At 53.6% G+C, this 17,073-nt stretch overlaps 5 protein-coding genes across 5 annotated transcripts; 3 read left to right on the top strand and 2 right to left on the bottom strand.

Moving 5' to 3' along the window:
* The first annotated feature begins 211 nt into the window (after nt 1-211).
* Nucleotides 212-1,898, top strand: B0H18DRAFT_1010269 (uncharacterized protein). The gene is made up of 8 exons (XM_048028906.1): nt 212-287; nt 334-643; nt 709-853; nt 931-1,142; nt 1,194-1,248; nt 1,299-1,447; nt 1,505-1,591; nt 1,664-1,898. Exons 2-7 carry the CDS (start codon nt 611-613, stop codon nt 1,514-1,516), a joined length of 606 nt encoding a protein of 201 aa, XP_047892943.1. The 5' UTR covers nt 212-287; nt 334-610; the 3' UTR covers nt 1,517-1,591; nt 1,664-1,898.
* Nucleotides 1,899-2,199: 301 nt separating this feature from the next.
* B0H18DRAFT_389905 (uncharacterized protein) lies at nt 2,200-3,320 on the top strand. Its single transcript, XM_048037893.1, has 5 exons — nt 2,200-2,392; nt 2,454-2,622; nt 2,680-2,751; nt 2,811-3,114; nt 3,175-3,320. Exons 1-4 carry the CDS (start codon nt 2,304-2,306, stop codon nt 2,994-2,996), a joined length of 516 nt encoding a protein of 171 aa, XP_047892942.1. The 5' UTR covers nt 2,200-2,303; the 3' UTR covers nt 2,997-3,114; nt 3,175-3,320.
* A 1,959-nt stretch (nt 3,321-5,279) lies between these two features.
* Nucleotides 5,280-7,324, top strand: B0H18DRAFT_1119607 (pyridoxal phosphate-dependent transferase; the record flags this gene model as incomplete). The annotated part of the gene is made up of 11 exons (XM_048033961.1): nt 5,280-5,293; nt 5,350-5,465; nt 5,518-5,586; nt 5,638-5,750; nt 5,808-5,927; nt 5,984-6,248; nt 6,305-6,367; nt 6,419-6,558; nt 6,614-6,725; nt 6,778-6,896; nt 6,941-7,324. 11 exons carry the CDS (start codon nt 5,280-5,282, stop codon nt 7,322-7,324), a joined length of 1,515 nt encoding a protein of 504 aa, XP_047892941.1.
* Nucleotides 7,325-7,881: 557 nt separating this feature from the next.
* On the bottom strand, nt 7,882-9,847 carry B0H18DRAFT_1010238 (uncharacterized protein). The gene is made up of 9 exons (XM_048028905.1): nt 9,788-9,847; nt 9,382-9,719; nt 9,246-9,302; nt 9,163-9,187; nt 9,016-9,107; nt 8,821-8,964; nt 8,749-8,765; nt 8,409-8,694; nt 7,882-8,357 (listed from the first exon to the last, which is right to left on the bottom strand). Exons 2-9 carry the CDS (start codon nt 9,667-9,669, stop codon nt 8,109-8,111), a joined length of 1,158 nt encoding a protein of 385 aa, XP_047892940.1. The 5' UTR covers nt 9,670-9,719; nt 9,788-9,847; the 3' UTR covers nt 7,882-8,108.
* A 1,701-nt stretch (nt 9,848-11,548) lies between these two features.
* On the bottom strand, nt 11,549-13,464 carry B0H18DRAFT_1010232 (uncharacterized protein). The gene is made up of 8 exons (XM_048028904.1): nt 13,267-13,464; nt 13,023-13,212; nt 12,891-12,953; nt 12,729-12,824; nt 12,504-12,662; nt 12,192-12,449; nt 11,916-12,138; nt 11,549-11,816 (listed from the first exon to the last, which is right to left on the bottom strand). Exons 1-7 carry the CDS (start codon nt 13,368-13,370, stop codon nt 11,923-11,925), a joined length of 1,086 nt encoding a protein of 361 aa, XP_047892939.1. The 5' UTR covers nt 13,371-13,464; the 3' UTR covers nt 11,549-11,816; nt 11,916-11,922.
* Between the last annotated feature and the right edge of the window lie 3,609 nt (nt 13,465-17,073).

Here is a 17,073-nt window from a genome sequence, read left to right as displayed (position 1 = left end):
ACCGAAGAGCATAGCAGGCAGACTTGAGGGAGACGGTTTCAGGAAGCCATGAAAACTTGCCAAAGGCCTGACCGACGTCAAGGCGTTCAGCAAACGGGGTCAGCCATAGTCAGCCACAGTGCCACGGTGCGCAACGTTGAGTGCAAGCAGCAACGACCGCCACCAGCGCGTCGAGGTCACGAGGCCGCGCTCTCGAGAATCGACCCAACATCAACCGTGCTAGCACTACGTATACGACATACTCTATCGTCGGACCTGCTTTGTGAATGGCGCGTCAACAGAACCGCGCCGGTCCAACTAGCAGTACTGCCATGCAACCTCATGCAGCCTCAGGCAGCTGAGGTGGTGCAAGATGACCATTGCCCGAAGTCATGCACGGGCTTCTTCCTGGAGTCGACCCTTGTGTTGTCTCTGATTTGTGGCCATCCGGACGATGCGCGATGCAGTTTTTAGGCAAACGATACTATGCGCGTTCTGAACAACGCCATGCACACCCAGGACCGGTCGACATGATGGGCCAGGATATGGACACAGAGCGACGAGGAGGGCCGCAGAATATTCGCGAAGGGACTCGGAGAGCGGAACAAAGAGTTGAGTAATGTCATAGGAAATGTGTGGAAATCACCGAGACACGTGTATGAAGGTATGCCGCACTATCCCCTCATAGTGTTCACTAAAATTGAAGCTCACTTCAAGCCGGCTCGAAAGGAAGTCCTGGTCCGACTGAGCCAGCTATGCGCACTGCAGGTACAGCAATGCCGCGGTATTGACCAGTTATTACGTCGTTATCTTTCGCCCATGCATCCCGCTGCTGACAGTCGGCCGCTAGCTTGCGTTGACAACGTCATGACCGGTGAGTTGGTCTCTCAGCGCACATCAGTGCCGCCTGTTGCGACGCTGACGCTGTCCATTGGCAATTCGTTCTTCCAGTCGTATATCCGGTGCCCCATGGCTATGAAGGAAAATATGCGGGGGTACGCCACGTCGTCATTTTCTGTCCACGTACTCCGAACGTAGAGTGTTGGCTCTGCCGAGCACCCGAAGTCAAGAATCCGACTGCATTCCCATTAGCATCAGGGCCGACTTCGTGCCCGCTAGTCGGAGGTACAGGCGGACGCGTACGGGAGCTCGCCGCACGGACCGTGAGTTCTCTCCGCACTACTCTGTCTGCCCTATCTCATACAATCTCATAGGCTATCTTCTACAATGAGTGCACGTCCAATTTCAATGCGAACCTTCTGACGACAGGCGAGCGCTTTGGAACCCATCTGCGAAAGTGCTGTTAACGGGCGGCTTAGCTGTTGACGTTCGCGTGCCATTGGGTACCGATTATATGCCGAGAACCGCATACAACCCGGAGAAAGTTGCTGATGGCTCCGTCCATTTGTCGAACCACGAGGTGACGGCTAGGTCGCTGAAGACGTCGAGTCCACCTCGCACTCGCTCGGTATGTGTTGAGGCGTTGTCACTACGTTTAGAAATGAACGAACGAACATTGCTCTAGATAACTGCATGACCCTACGTCGCAGAATCTTTCGCGTCCAAGGCGTGGCACGGAGAACTCGACTAAGCCGGTGTGTGTATTCACCTGGTGAGTGCACCTTTCGCGTTCGGTTTACGAGAGATAGTCAGGAATGCTCTAGAACTGACGGTGGGTTCCGAGTATGAGCGATGCCAGCTTGAGAGTGAACACGCCTACGAGCCCTGCAACCTGTACGAACAGTGTCCGTATGCCATATTCACTTCAAGTTATGAACAGTGCAATACACGAGCTGAACCGTCTTAGCTGGTGGATAGCGCGAAGCGAACAGGGAGAAATCGGGCTATCCAAGCTGTACGCAGGGGTTAAATATCACTGCAATCATTGTCGTTGTCTTCAGCCCCCACGCCTTCGTGGATATCATGCCTTGAAGTCTTGTACACAACACCCTTGTGAAGTAAATTCTCCTTGGAGCACGACTTCGCTGCACCACTCAGCGAACAAGGTGATCTTGTGCTCACCTCCGAATCCACTACCCTCCCGCCCGGCACCTTATTCCATCAAGTTCCTGCCCCGAAGATCATGATGCATCTTCAACAACGCAGTAGGCGTATTACGTCAGCTGCTGTGGCGAACGGTGGCGGGAACGCAACGGCGTCGCGTACATAGATCCAACATAGATCCCATGACTTGTAGTACCGATTTCACGCACCGTGGCACACGTCGAAGGAACTTGAACCCCAACTACCACCAGTTGTCTCGCGCTGGACACTTTCTGACCCAGTCTATCGCTTCCCATAGCTTGAGTCGCTTGGAAGTTAGCATGTCGACTGATGGCGCAAGTCGCGGCGCGGACTCAGTGGTGGCGAATGTGCAAGCCGTAGTAAATGAATTGGCAATGCTAAAGACGAGGTATGTATCTGAATGTCTATGGGCCAGTTCAGAATGCTTAACTATATTTTGCTGAGTCTAGTTACGCTAATCTTCAGAGTAACTACCGCAAAGCGAAGGAAAGGAATGATGTGCTCGAAGGGGAGAACACAAGACTTCAGCGAGAGCTGGACGTCACGCGTCAAACCCTTCAAGTAACTGCAGCGAAGATAGAGAATTCAGCGCAGAGTGCTCGGGCAGCTGCGGCATCCGTGAGTCTGTGTGTCAGTCGCTAGGTGAGATAAACACTAAATGACTTAATCATGCAGAAGCCGTACATGGAAATAAAAGAGGAGTTGAACGATGTCTTGCACCAGAGAACAGTTGAAAGGCTTGAACATGTGAGTAGCTCCATGTATGATATCGACGCACCTTCAATGATACACGAATAACTTTGCAGGACTCTGCAATAGATGCCTTGAGCACACAACTACGTGAAGGCGAAGCACAACCTGGTGATGGAAAGGCAGCATTCGGCTGTAGGCACTGTAACGTCTTTCCCCACCGTTCGTGTACTGCCCAGTGTTCATCGGGGCAGGCCCCGAAAACGCGTCACTTTCAGCGACGAGATCACGCAGGCTGCTAACTATTCCTCCGACTCCGGCGAGTCCGACGCCGTCGATGGTGTCTTGGGTTTCGCGAATGCCAACCACAACTATGATACCCGGCGCTCCGCCCATATTTCCAGCGGGGCATACTTTGCTGTGAGTCTTGATTTGCTCATGCCTCACCGCATTGCGATAACTAGTCGTGTGGTAGCCCAGCCTGAGCTTTGAACAGCAGATCCAGGAAATTGAAAACCACTATCGGAGTGCTCTTCGTCACGAGCAGCCTTCCTCGAACAGCGAAGAGGGCTGCAGCCCTGTCATCGGGCGCAAACGCTTCCGTAGCGGACCGTCTCGCTCGGACATCGAAGAAAGACGCAATCCTATTAAGCGGCAGCGCAGACGCTCGCCGGCTGAGGAGCAAACTGAAAACCGGAAGAAGCTGAAGCAATCCTGAGCACACAAAGGTACGCGCTTATGTTCAATAGCCCGTTGGGTTTTTAGCTTGACAGTCTACAGAGGGGCGAGCCTGACATACTGTTCCCCGTGAGCATCTATACAACGCCTTGAGACACCTCTGCAACACTATCTAGCTCACTGCCGCGTTTCTCTCCGCGCTATGTCATCGCTATCGCACTATGATATCCATTTGTGTTGCGTACTGTCCCATCGAGGTCAATGAGGGCGATTGATCTGGCCCGGCGACGCAGTTGGCTCTATGCAGACCCTCATACGAGCGAGCAACTGGGTGCGTGATGGCTGATAAGACGCATAACATTTCTCATAACCACATGGATCTCTACAGTAGCAAGGGGCGGATAAGTGGAGGATCGTATCCGCGAGGCTCTATGTGCACTCGCGCGTCCTCTGTCAGAGCTCACAATGTCCAGGCCAAGGAAGATGCGAGTGTGCCCTGTGGCGCGTTCCCCTAACTCGACGCAGACTGCCGACTTGCGCTGACAATCCATCGGTCCATCGAATCTTACGATCATAACTTCTCAGCATGTATGTCCATCAATGGCCATAATATGTCGTTCACCGACGGCCTTGCAGGCGGAATCGGGTTGCTTCATAGATAACTTCGCTGCCCCTCATACGCGCGCGAACCCGACGGTAGCACAGAGCGGGTTAGCGACTATAAGTTTGAGTGGCAAACATCGCGTGAGATGCGGACCCGCCTAGATGGGGTGGTTTCGGTCGCAGATGATCAGGGCTCGAGACCTATGCGACGACCTGACAGGACAGGCAAGTTGGTCCGATGCCATAGTCGAGGAGGCGCGCACCTACATAACATGCCGTTGCCGCATGATTTCACGATGCGTTTTCTGCGACAGAAACTAGGGCTGCACTTGCGTGCTCATGGTCACTTCGCTTACAACCGTCCCATCGGGTCTGTCATAGCTCGGGGGCGAGGTCGTACAGCATACAGCTCTAAGAACGGAGAAAGCGGAGCGTCAAAGAGGAGAGGCCATCAAAACGCACGAACAAGCATGTATGCGCGATCTTCATATTCGTATGCAAATTTCACTGCGACATGACGCTCTCCGGCCACCTGCTTCGTATTCCATTCCAGATGAGTTAATGGTTCGCTAGAGCCCCGAAATATCTAACTCACCCACTACCCTCCCGCCGGCACCCAATCCCCGTCCATAGATGCAACGTACAGGAAGGCGCAAAGCGCTACTTCCGCTGGTTCACAGGCTCAGCCTACTTATGACATCTGGGTCAGTCGAAGTCCTACGGGCTGGTACGAGGCACCGCCGGCGTGCACTATGCTAACGATCGCGTGGAGGTTTAAACGTTTACTCACCAGATTCAATGGACACGCAGCAGTCTCCGTGCGACAATCGTCGAGTCGGCGAGAGACATGATGCGGCAGACAGTCGACATAACTAAGCATGATTACGTAAGTACCGTAGCGCTGGCCACGCCTGCCTGGCCGTACTGAACAAGTACTGAAGTACTGAAGCACTTGCTCCCACTGACACGACTTGACGCGGACGACTGGCTTCGTCGCGACACCCGGAGCATCCCACTGTCTCTAATGTCTGTACTGACGAGTCCCTTGAGGGTTTCTGAGCCAAGTTGCCAGCCCTTTCCCGGCAATACCGCAAGTCCGAATCGTGAGATCACTCAGTCGCCCGTCCACATGCGTGCCCGAAACACTGCGTAGGATCGCTCGACTTATCATCTTGGACCCGAGGGCACTCCGGCAGTAGTCATCTTCGGGGATTGGTGGGGACATCGTCGTACAAGAGGACCAGGGCATCCGGGTTGGCCGTACGTTGCCTCTCTTGACACTTTGCATCTACTGGGAGTGAGACATGGACATCGAAGCGTGCGTGCACACTTGATCAGATCGCTTCATATCGTACTGAACCGTGTCTCCACTAGGTTCCGCAAAGCTGGCTACCAAGCGATCGACAGGATCTGCGACTTCTACTATTCGCTCCAGGACCGCCCAGTGGTGCCCCCTGTCCAGCCGGGCTATCTTCTCAAGCAGCTTCCGGGTGAGTACGACTTCTGTCTCGCGGGGCCAATCCACCTATTGCGTTCGCGTAGATTCACCACCAGAAGATGGCGAGGATTGGAACATCATCGCAGACGACTATCAGAAGCTCATACTTCCAGGTATGCATGTCGCGCTCTCGTCTTGACGTCCTTTTCAATGCAGACGCCTAGGTCTGACGTTCTGGCAACACCCGAATTTCTACGCGTACTTCCCGACGGCATGTACATTCGAGGGGATGCTCGGCGACCTGTACTCGACCAGTACGGCGAATCCTGGGTTCAACGTACGTCCACATTTGCGGCACACCTCGCGCTCGAAGTTCTCAAACGGTCGGTGATAGTGGACGAGCAGCCCCGCATGCACCGAACTCGAGATGGCCATGATGGACTGGTGCGCGAGACTCTTCGGGCTCGCGGACCACTTCCTCAACAGTTCCGGCACCGGCGGTGGCGTGATCCAGGTAAGGCCTGGACCCATGCGTCCACCGTCACCTTTACTCACCGACCATTCATTCAGACGACCTCATCTGACTCCGCGCTCGTCGTGACCGTCGCGGCGCGCTCCCAATACACGCGCCGACACCCGGACACAAAGCTCGAGGACCTCGTCTTGTACGTGACGAGCCAGACACACTCGCTCGGCGTGAAGGCGAGCCTCGTCCTCGGGCTGCAGTGCCGCGTCCTGGACGTCAAGCCGGAGGACGAGTACGCGCTGCGGGGCGAGACGCTCCGCGCGGCGCTCGAGGAGGACGTCGCGCGGGGGAAGCGTCCGTTCTTCCTGAGTGAGTCGGCCTTGCTTACTAGTACGCGTGCGGGCTGTTCTGAGGGTGCGTGGTAGTCGGCACGGTTGGGACGACCTCGTCGGGCGCGATCGATCGTCTGGACGAGATCGGTGAAGTCCGTGAGTGTGGCTCGTTTGCTGGGATGGTCGGTCGTTCACGCGGGGGCACAGTGAAGGACTACCCCGACGTCTGGTTCCACGTCGATGCCGCCTGGGCTGGCGTGACTCTCGCATGTCCCGAGTATCGCGACGTCTCGCGTTTGAAGGATATCAACACGTACGCGACGTCCGTAGGGACGAATCTACACAAGGTGGGGGCATATATGCTACTCTGTTGCGTTCTACACTGCTTACGCGCAGCGATAGTGGGGCCTGGTCAACTTCGACGCAGCCCTTCTCTGGGTCAGGAGCCGAAAAGACCTCACGGACGCGCTCGACGTGACGCCCGAGTTCCTGCGCACCAAGCAGAGCGAGGCAGGTGTGTCCTAACCGCCTCTCAAACGCGTTGGACAGTGCTCAATGCCCAGCAGGCGCGGTCATCGACTACCGCAACTGGCACCTCGGGCTCGGGCGGCGCTTCCGGTCGCTCAAGGTCTGGTTCGTCCTCCGGAGCTACGGCGTGAAGGGCTTCCAAGCCTACATCCGACGGGTGCGTCCTCCGCCTCCGCTCCTCGCGGATCCTGACCTCCGCAGTGCATCGACCTCAACGGGTACTTCGCCTCGCTCGTGGAGACCTCGCCCTCCTTCGCGCTCGTGACCAAGCCGTCCTTCGCGCTGACCGTCTTCCGCGTCGTCGCAGACCCCGGCGCGCGCGGCCTCACCCCGCCGCTCGGCGCGGACGCGCTGAACGACCTGAACCGCGCGTTCTACGCGCGGGTGAGCGCGCGCGGCGAGATCTTCCTGACGCAGACACAGCTGAACGGGACGTTCTGCGTGCGGCTCGCGGTTGGCGCGGAGCGCACGAGGAGGGAGCATATTGACCGGGCGTGGGCGCTGATCCAGGAGGAGGCGGGGGTTGCGGTGGAGGAGTGGGCTGGGAAGATCGGTAACGTCGGTGGTGAGAAGCAGGTAGGCTGAGGGCTATTTCAGTCTGAGATTGTATATCTTTCTCTCACTGTACTGTGCGGCCTGCGGGGCTGTCATGAACGAACAAGCAGTCATCCTCGTCAGTCTTTGCAATTCGTTTGACAGCACCAAGACCGACTCGTCACGACCACATCTTCCTCAAACTCGTAGCATGTATACGAGATTAGACTCGGAGACGAGACAGATGTAGCGTATACGTTTGGTCCGACTGAACGAAGTGATACGCGTCCGGTCATCGAGGTGTATCCTCCGAGCCTGACCGTGACGTCGTCCAGCTCCCGATTCAATACTTTATCTTGACAGTCGCGTAGCGGGACGAGACTCGCTGGTCTGGTCCGAGTCCCGTCAGAGAGCGATGAAAGGCAGGCTGGGTCGCGGGATGGCTTCCCCATTATTCACAGTATCCAGAATATCGAATGCAGCATGTGACTGGGCTCGTCGCAGGTGTAAGCAAAGCATTGTTCGTTCTCTGATTTCCGACAACATACCTACTAGATTGTCTTCGCGCTAGATGCACTACACCAGTATGCAGTTGTCAATCCTGTTGCCGGTATTGGTGTTCATGGCCTGAGCTTGCAGCGGATGAGAAATGACAGATATGGTGACGGGGACCGCATTATGCACCGAATGAAATATAACTGGATGAAAACTGGTAGCAACGATAGCAAAGGCATAGCAAAGCGAAGCGGTGGTAAATGTGGGTATACGATCCACAGAGCGAAGTGACCGATGTGAGTTTTGGCTAAGCGTGAGGGATGTGAGCTGTGTCGGGACTTCAAGCGAGTTTGCGTTTCTTCCTGCTTCCGTTGTCTGTACGTTGCGCCGGATGTTTGCGTGTGTTTTCTTGACTGTCGCGTTCGCATGCCTCTACTATGCCCATAATTTCGCGATTCTCGCCAACCTTCTCTAGTCTGTAACAAGCGATCTTGAGCTGTTCATTCTCGTACATGTCTTTGAGTGCCGCCTGGGTGGCGGCCTGACTGCTACGCGTTGTCCTTTGAACGATGGTTCTGAAGACGTTGGGCTATCTCAAGGTCAGAGAAATCGCAGGATGAGGCACTATAATTTCACCAACCTGGTCTTTGATGAAGGGTTTGATGTGCCTGTAAGACACGATCGACTGTCCTGTACATCGAAATGTGCCGCGGTAGAACAATGGTTTCCCGGTTGCATCGGGGAGTGCGGTTGTATGGAAGAGGTCGCGTACTTGATTTTCCTGGACTCGGTCATCGTACACGATGTCCGTAGTAGTTCCAGAGTCTACATCATAGAGCTGAGAGTGCAACACAAGCAGACATTTGGTCATTCCACTCGACCAAATGAGTTCGGGACCGATGCATATCCAGCTATTATCCAAGATACTGCCCGGTATCAGTATCGACTCATGATGGAGGTTGACCAAATTCAAGACAAACCGTGGCTCAGAGATTATCTGTGTGGAATGCATCAGTATCAGTGTTAGTATCAGATGGAACACGACGATCAACCTTGCGGAGAGCTTTCAACGCCCTTTGTTTACTACACATACAAGGGAGTTTCATCTTCAATTCTGATTCTGGTACTCCGAACGCATTAACCCCTTCGTTGCCAAGAAAATGAGCTAGGTTGCAACCGTCCACGTCTTGTAACTGCTATCAAGCATGACATCAGTCTCAGATGTAAGAACAAGGAAATGGACAGACGGCGAAGGTTTCGTCATCATTACTTGCCGGTGCTGCGTCAGATCCTTCGTCGAATGCTCCATCAGCCTCTTCGTTAGACTTTTCGTCGGGCCCTTCGTCGTCCGAGTCAGAAAGTGATTTTTCCGCAACATGACTCTGCAAGTTTACTCTGGAGATTCTTTACGACGCGACTCTGAGTTGTAATAATGGTCATCTTCGAGCCGTCTCCGTAGCACACGGCCTTCACTTACATGTTCTTGGCTTTCCTCCTCCCTATGACGCATCGACTCGTCTAACGCCCTCTCTACCTGCTCGTAGGGTTGAATCATGCCAGTGGAATCTGCATCAGTACTTGGCAACACGACGGATAGGGTGCAATGCTCTGACCGATCCTGCTGGTAGAATGCACGGTTCCGAGTCCTCTTCCTTCTCTTTCATCACTGTCAACTCTCTGCGCGTGTCATCGAGTTCTTTCTGGAGTCGTGCATTCTCTCTTTGCAGCTCGGTGGTTCTTCCCTCGAGATTGGTGTTCCTCGCCAAGACAGTGTTATGACTGGCCTCCAGATCACTGCTCTGAGCCACAAGGTCACTATACTTGGCCTCGAGGTCGCCGTACTGAGCTTCCAAATCATGGATCCTGGCTTCGGAGTCGCGATGAGTAGCCCTTAGTTCCATTCCTAACGCCCGTCGCCCGGACGGTTTCGTTCGGAGTCGGAGTCGTCCTGCTGGTCAGACATTGCCTGATTATTCCTGGCTCGCGACTCTGCTAGAACTAGACGCGAACAGAACGCACCCACACCGCTTGGATAATAGCCTATGTAGATTTGGGTTCGACGACAAGACCAGGATGGACTGTCACTGTCAGACTGACAGAAAGTCAACACATTCAAGTTGACCGACGGTTGGCGGCATCTTCCGAGTCCGTCGTGATCTACCGATCGCGATCTGCATCCGTCGGGGCGCGCATAACCGCCGTTCTTTAGACGACCTCATCCTGTTCCACACCCGTCGCTGTGCTCCCAATACTCGCGCCGACCCTAGGACACGAAGGTCGAGGAACTTGAAATGGTGACAACGTCTGGAATCTGGATATCAAACCCAAGGATAAATACGCGCTGCAGAGTGAGACGCTCCGCGTGGCGCTGGAGGACGTCACGCGGGGGAAGCGTCCGGATTTCTCGAGTGAGTCGGTCTTGCGTACACGTTTGGGCTGTTCTGAGGCTCTGTTATAGTTGGTACGGTCACGTTGACCTCATCGGCCGCGACGGGTCGTCTGGACGAGATCAGCGAAGTCTGAGTAGCTCATTTGCTGGGATGGTCGGTCGCTTACACGGGCACAGTGAAGGACTACCCCGATGTCTGGCTCCATGTCTATGCCGCCTGGGCAGGTGTAAATCTCGCGTGTCCCGAGGACCGCAACGTGCCGCGCTTGAAGGATATCAAGAGAGACGCAGCGTCCGTAGGGACCAATGTTCGCAAGGTTGGCGTATATATGCTGCTTGCTGCGCTGTACATTGCTGATGCGCAGCGATAGTGAGGCCTCGTGAAACTCGGTGCTGGATCTGGAGCACGGACCTGCACGGACGCGCTCGATGTTGCATTCGAGTTTCTGCGCAGCAAGCCTAAGCACCTCTCACCCGAGTTCAACTGACATCAATGTCCAGCAGGCGGGGTCATTGACTACCGCGTCTGGCACCTCGGGCTTAGGCGGCTGCGGCGCTCGCCGAAGGTCTCTGATTCGTCTTGCAAGGCTATGGCGTGAAAGGAACCTAAACCTACATACGAGTGAGTTTTCCGCCTCCTTCTCTCCTCCCCACACGTATCCTGACCTCCTACAGTACATCAGCCCGAGCGAGTACTTCGTCCTTCGCGTGAAGACACACCAACTTTCACGCTCATGACCAAACTGTCCTTCGCGCTGACCGTCTTCTGCGTCGTCGTGGACCCCATCGCTCGGACTCAACGCGCTGGACGACCTGGCGCGGTGTGGTGAGATCTTTCTGACGCAGACGTAGCTGAAAGGTGTCCTGCATGCGGCTCGTGGCCAGCGTGGAGCGGAGCGCACGAGGAAGAGCATGTTAACCGGGTGTGGGCGGTGAGTTGGGAGGAGGCGAGGGTTGCGGTGGAGTAGTGGGTTGGGAAGGTCGGTGGTGTAGGTGGTGAGAGGCAGGTAGGCTGAGGGCCATTTGAGTCAAATGGTATGATTCTCTCCCTTTCCGTTGTCGCAGATTGGCATGTCTACAAGCCATTCCGATGATCTTGGTGTTGCTTCCGAGAGTGACCGCACGAATCTGCATGGCATCTCATTGATGTGACCATCGGGCGACCGATGTCTGCGGAAGCGGCAGACATCCATGCCGTCGTGAGACTCGGACTTTATGCATCTTGTCAGCCACTGCTCGACTGCCCCGAGTGTGACGTGCTCTCGCACGAACTGCACGCTCAGTCTGGCGTACCCTTTGTGAGTCTTCGAGACACTATGGCGCCTTTCATTTGCCGTTGATCTATTACGAATGCACACCGGTCGGGAGCGCGTGGTTGCGTCATTATGCAGCATTGATTGTATGCAGTACTCGATAATCAATGCAACAGTACCGTGTTTTCGACGTACATACAAGAGCTAGTTGCCGAATGATCTGTTTCTTGTGGAGGGTCCTGAAGGCCTGACAGTCGACGAAGTCGCGTTGAGACCACAAGTGTAGTCATTGTCGAACACTCGACAACGGGTATGTATAACGTGTGATAGCAAGACAGAGCACACTTGTGCGAAAGCAACAACGAACAAAGCAAGAGAACTGCATGTGGCGACCATCATAACCACGCTGCATAAAGAGTAGATCAGCGTCAGAGTTGAGCCGCGCTGTGAAATCTCTGCGTGAGTTGTGGATTGGTGTGCTGCTCTGTCTGGTACACACCTCCGCACACAAGCTATGCTTTAGATTTGTGCTTCTTCCTAGGCCGGATTGGCTCGTCGGACGGACGCTCGGGGACCTCAGCGCGGTCCGCTTCTTGGGCAAGCCGAGCGGCACGGTCAGCGTTGTCGTGGTGTCCAACCTTGACCATTGCGCAGCATCGGACAAACGAGGTTAGATGTGGTATCTTGGCAAGTACAAATGAAGTCTTCGCCAAACGGGCAATGGATTCCTGTCCAGAAGTCGCGGTCAGTCAAGACGTACAGTAAAGAATTCTCCGCGCACCTGCGGTATGTCCAGAAAGTGGAGAGACCTCATACCATCACTATCCATATCGCATATTCCGATGCATTCGAAAACACCGTTGTAGTCCCATCTGCGGTACCCCGAGTAGTTAAAAAGCTCATGCCTTGTACCAAGCAGTGGCCCATCAAAAGGGCCTGGAGGGAGTATCGGCAAATGGTGACACATCGGGATAAAAACTAGACATTTGTCGTGTGAAAATGACCAGATGCTGTCAGCGCGGAGGAGTTGCCCACATCCCTGTCCCGTTTAGTCAAGCATTCGTACAATATTAATCACATAGGAAAGATTCACCCCATGGGAAGTACGCCTGGACCTGAGATCAAAGTCTAGTCTTGTAAATATGTAGTGTTCACGTTCTTCAGTGACGACGACAAATTCAACTTTGCCCACACCGCAGCTGTTGATGAATTGTTGGACATCGAAAGACGGTGGTGTGCTGTTGAGAAGTCCCTGTTACATATGTTAACACAAGGCATGAAGCATGATAGAAGAATTACACAAGACGTCAGAGCTCACATTTGGGGCTTTTGCTAATTCCAGCTCCTCTTTCACTTGTCTGTATTTCTCGGTCATATCAGCGAGCTGTCCACTCATAGAATCAACAAGGCAGCCCTGGGCAGTGCAAGTCAGCGCTGTCGCAATTTACCCTGATCTGTAAATGACAGTAACATTACTCACATGTTCAAGCCGTTCGACCGTCCTCTGGTGCATGACTTCGTCGAACTCCTCTTTGATTGCATTCTGAGGCTTTGTCAGTGTCATCGTGTTCAACAGTATCTGATTAACTGACGGGGCACACCACCGACTTACGGATGTTCCAACAACCAGAGCACTCTGCTTCATGTTCTCTTTCTTCACCACTGTATTCTGAAGGGTTTGACGTGTATCATCCAGCTCTTGCCGAAGTCTCGCATTCTCCCCTTCAAACTCGTCGCTCTTTTCTTTGACTGTGTGGTACATCGCCTCCATGTCTTGGTACTTGGTTTCGAGTGCATTGTTACTGAACACGAAAGTAATTCTTTAGAAGTCCTGTTATATGTTTCATTCATCATACCTTAGCCTCAGTGTAATCAATTCATTCACCAATACTTGCACGTTCGCCAGCACTGAGCCCGGGTCACAGCCATTGCTGCTAGTAGCTTCGCCGCTGTGAGACATACTGTACCAAACGAGGAAAATGAAGGACGTAGAGATACGGAGCCCAAGCTGACTCAGTAGCTAACCCAACCAGAGCAACGAGTCGAAGTCAACGGTGTCAGTTACGTTCATTCAACTTGAGTGATCTCGATCCAATCTCGGTATCCGCCGCGGTCGAGAGCGGACCACTACTTATTAGGCTTGCAATCACCCAGTAGTGACTCATTTCTATTTCTAGTCCCGTAGGTTTAATGGGTGTCGCACGAAGAACATGAGGCGGCCGTAACGGACGCCATTAATGAAATGTGCAGCGTGTCATTGAATTCGGTGCGCAGACCCCTGGCACGATCGCCATCATAGTGCACGCCGGCAATGCCTCATACCAGTTCGCAGGGCTTCGACTGAGCCTAATGCCATAGTAGGCTGCCAGTGAGTGCACCAATGGTGGCAGCCCTTTCGGCCTACCTGTATATTGCATCTATGGAGAGGGGATCGGGTATCGGGCGGCGGGAGGCTATGTATTGGACTCCGAGGTGAGTTAGATGATTCGGGGCTCTACCGTTCAAGAACCATTTCACTCAGCTTGACAGGAATTTGAACCAGGTTGTTGGTAATCGTCACGTCGCCGTGAACGCTGTGTACAGCTATACCTTGAGGCTCGCGCATACATGCGTGTTCGTGCGTTTTGATGGCCTCTCCTCTCTGACGCTCTACTGTCTCTCTTCGACCCGTCATAACAGACCCGACGTGACTGTGCAGCCAGGTGAAGATGAGCACACAAGCGTAGTTCTCAGTGTCCTGAATAGGTGCATACCACCACATAGACCGTGGCATCAGGCCAGCTTGCCGGTCCTGTCGGGTCGTCTTGTCGGTTTCAAACCCACCTTCTGGCTGTCTGCGATGAAAGCCACCTCACTGAGGCTCGGTCTCGCGTACATGAGCTGTGCTAGTCACGCTTCTGGGTGTCAGTCCGCTTTCCTGCAGCTGCCACTTCCGCGCATGCAAGAGGGAACAACGCTGTCCAAGCAGTAGTGGCGGTCGGTCTCTGGACGGAGGTCCCTGAATGGATTCCTGTATTCGCCGGAACTAATGCGCATGATGGTGCATTATTAGCAACGTAATATTGTATACAGCGCATGCATGTGATGATCTACGGAGGTGTACGACGGGAAGCACCAGCTCAATAGCAAATTCCATAGCGTAAGACGTGACAGCAAACAAAGCGTGAAGATAGCGTTGTGTGAAGGGGGCGAGATATTAGTGGGCGCACAAAGCGGATGAAGTAAAAAAGGGAGCGTGTGGAGGATAGGTTCGACACAAACTCCGCACGCATCTTGTGGTGAGACTAGTACTTGTAACTCAAGATACGCGACATCAAGCTGGCGCTCCTGCAGATTTTGTGTTAGCTGTCCACCAAGCCACGTATGTCGAGCATGGCATGCCTTTGTGTGAGGAGGAATGCTTTCGCTTCTTCCGGCTTCCATCATGTTTTTCACTCTTGCGCTTAAGTGCATTCGCACCAGCCTCTGGGTGAGGCGCTTCCGACGTATGCTTGATGTTGACATTGTATCCGATCTTCACCAGCCCGCAGCAGTCAACGAAGTAGCCGTCAACTTCTACACGCTCTCTCAAGTATTCGGCGACTTGAGAGCCAGAGTAGGGAACTATGTCCTCCACTAGGTTCGCAGCGACACGGGGCTGCACAACACTTACCAATGAGGGAATAACGAGCCTTCAAACTGAGACGAGACTCACCCATTGCTCCTGCAAGAAGCAGAGATCTCCGTAGGTCATGTACGACACGCCGACACATTTGTGGGTGCCACAATAGATCCATGTGCCATCATCTCTGGCGAGAAATATCTCGCGAATCTCACCGCAAGTAACAGAGCCTTGCGTCTCCCCGGCCCCGGTCCATATGTCTATGCCTATGAAATCCAAATATAAGCACTTGTCAACCGTAAGGGAGCAGATGCTGGATTCGTTGTCAAGACACAAAGGCCTGTTGTGTACAGGGATTTCTTTGCTTTTGCTGATGTTAGCAAATAAACCTTGCATTGTACTCGACGGATGACATACGAAGATCCCGGCAGAATCTGCGGGTCACAAGCGATGTCAGTACATGATCGCCTCGAAAAATACATGGACTGACATGGGAAAGGTATGAGCTGCTGGACGGACTTGGCTCTGCGCGTGGGCAGTTCTGCAGTATCTCACTGTTGAGAAAATGCTGCTGGTCAAAGGGATGCTCGTTGACAGACTGATACCGCACTGGTTAACAGGGTTCAGTAAGACATGAATCAATCAAGGCTCACAAAAGCTTGTGCTCCGCTGCTAGTCGGATTCAAGGATGAACTGGTAGCAATTCCCTGGAAGACTCTTGGAGAACTAGAAGTAGGGTCAGAATCAGACCCAACAGCCCTAGTGGCGTTGTCATTCGAAGCAGTGACAACTTCCCGGGACTGATAATAAGTGATCAGCGTCTTGAATGGAGCTAGCAATTATAGCACCTACAGTCGAAGTCTGCTCCAAGCTTCCCATTGTCTGCTCGGACTTCACAATCACTCCCGTGAGCTGCGCGTTCAAGTGTTCTAATTTGATAGTCTGCAAGGTCATTCGTGCATGACTAGAATCAGCAGGCGCACGTACATGCCACGCGGAACAACTCACATGCTCGAGCCTTTCGAGTGACCTCTGGTGCAAGACATCGTCGAGCTCCTCTTTGATTTCCATGTAAGACTTTCTCGTCCGAGTCGAAGTCCTCTCTGTGTGATCCAAGCAACAGACTCGTTGACTTACGGATGAATCAGCTATCGGGACATTCGAGCCCTGTTGAGCATCCACGACCGCCTGAAGATCTTGCCGCGTAGCATCCAGTTCTCGCTCAAGTCGAGTGTTCTCCCTCTCTAGTTCAGTGTTTCTTTGCTGTACATTGGTGTACAACGCTTCCCGGGCGTCGTTTCTAGTCTCGAGATCATTGATCCTATGTTCGACAGTCAATTGTTTTGACCCATCATGCAGGAACATGAATCGCCATACCTCGCTATTAGCGTGGCCACTTCGTCTACTAGGGCTTGTGCACTTGCCAATAGCAAGTTCGAGGAACAATGGCGGCCATCACCGTCGCGAGGCATGAGTAACAGTCTGCTCTGAGTGTACGGATGAGTCGAAGCTGAGGCAAGAAGCCAGACAGCGAGAATAACAGGGACAATGGTGTGAACTTCGCTGGTCTCTTGGAAGTTGAGATGGCGATTGCGACTTGAAATTCGTTGGCCCAACACGTGCTGCGGTGTTGCCACTAGGATCTGCATGATGTAATCGTCGGTACTAAGTTATTTACTTCGTTCTCTCCCTCAGGCTGCACCATTTGAGTTTCCGCGTCCTACGACGACCCCGAGGACATTGATCACCTGCAGCATGATGTGATGGGTCACCGCTGCGAGAGAAGCAGGGCATCCATACGTCTCGAGTACTATTGAGTCGGTCTGTCAGTACTCAATTCAGATCAACGCGGTGCCGCCTTGTATTCATGCGTCGTGCAGCTCCCGATCCAGTCGCATGGCGGGAGCGGGGCCCGATTTCCGCCAGAGCAGCGATAAAGTCAGGCTTAGCCGAGGGATTGGTTCCCCATTATCCAGGAGTTTGAATGCAGCGTCTGACTGGATCATCGCAGGTGTAAGCAGAGTATTGGTCGTTCTTCAACAGTTTTCGGACTGAGTACATA

This window comes from Fomitopsis serialis (assembly GCF_022376445.1).
Source record: "Fomitopsis serialis strain Sig1Antser10 chromosome Unknown B0H18scaffold_37, whole genome shotgun sequence".
NCBI lineage: Eukaryota > Fungi > Basidiomycota > Agaricomycetes > Polyporales > Fomitopsidaceae > Fomitopsis > Fomitopsis serialis.
This window is presented reverse-complemented; position numbering and strand designations above follow the sequence as displayed.

Bases quoted from the DNA above. Each gene is read 5' to 3' on its own strand.
- B0H18DRAFT_1010269 (XM_048028906.1), top strand. From the start codon at position 611: ATGTGTGGAAATCACCGAGACACGTGTATGAAG. The intron at 1,143-1,193 runs GTGAGTTCTCTC...ACAATCTCATAG, and splicing joins GGGAGCTCGCCGCACGGACC to GCTATCTTCTACAATGAGTG. The intron at 1,249-1,298 runs GCGAGCGCTTTG...CGGGCGGCTTAG, and splicing joins TGCGAACCTTCTGACGACAG to CTGTTGACGTTCGCGTGCCA.
- B0H18DRAFT_389905 (XM_048037893.1), top strand. From the start codon at position 2,304: ATGTCGACTGATGGCGCAAGTCGCGGCGCGGACTCAGTGGTGGCGAAT. The intron at 2,623-2,679 runs GTGAGTCTGTGT...TTAATCATGCAG, and splicing joins CTCGGGCAGCTGCGGCATCC to AAGCCGTACATGGAAATAAA. The intron at 2,752-2,810 runs GTGAGTAGCTCC...ATAACTTTGCAG, and splicing joins CAGTTGAAAGGCTTGAACAT to GACTCTGCAATAGATGCCTT.
- B0H18DRAFT_1010238 (XM_048028905.1), bottom strand. From the start codon at position 9,669: ATGGAACTAAGGGCTACTCATCGCGACTCCGAAGCCAGGATCCATGAT. The intron at 8,965-9,015 runs GTCTGTCCATTT...CATGCTTGATAG, and splicing joins ATGATGACGAAACCTTCGCC to CAGTTACAAGACGTGGACGG. The intron at 8,358-8,408 runs GTTGGTGAAATT...ACCTTGAGATAG, and splicing joins AACCCTTCATCAAAGACCAG to CCCAACGTCTTCAGAACCAT.
- B0H18DRAFT_1010232 (XM_048028904.1), bottom strand. From the start codon at position 13,370: ATGTCTCACAGCGGCGAAGCTACTAGCAGCAATGGCTGTGACCCGGGC. The intron at 13,213-13,266 runs GTATGATGAATG...TTTCGTGTTCAG, and splicing joins TTGATTACACTGAGGCTAAG to TAACAATGCACTCGAAACCA. The intron at 12,139-12,191 runs GTGCGCGGAGAA...ACTTCTGGACAG, and splicing joins ACTTTCTGGACATACCGCAG to GAATCCATTGCCCGTTTGGC.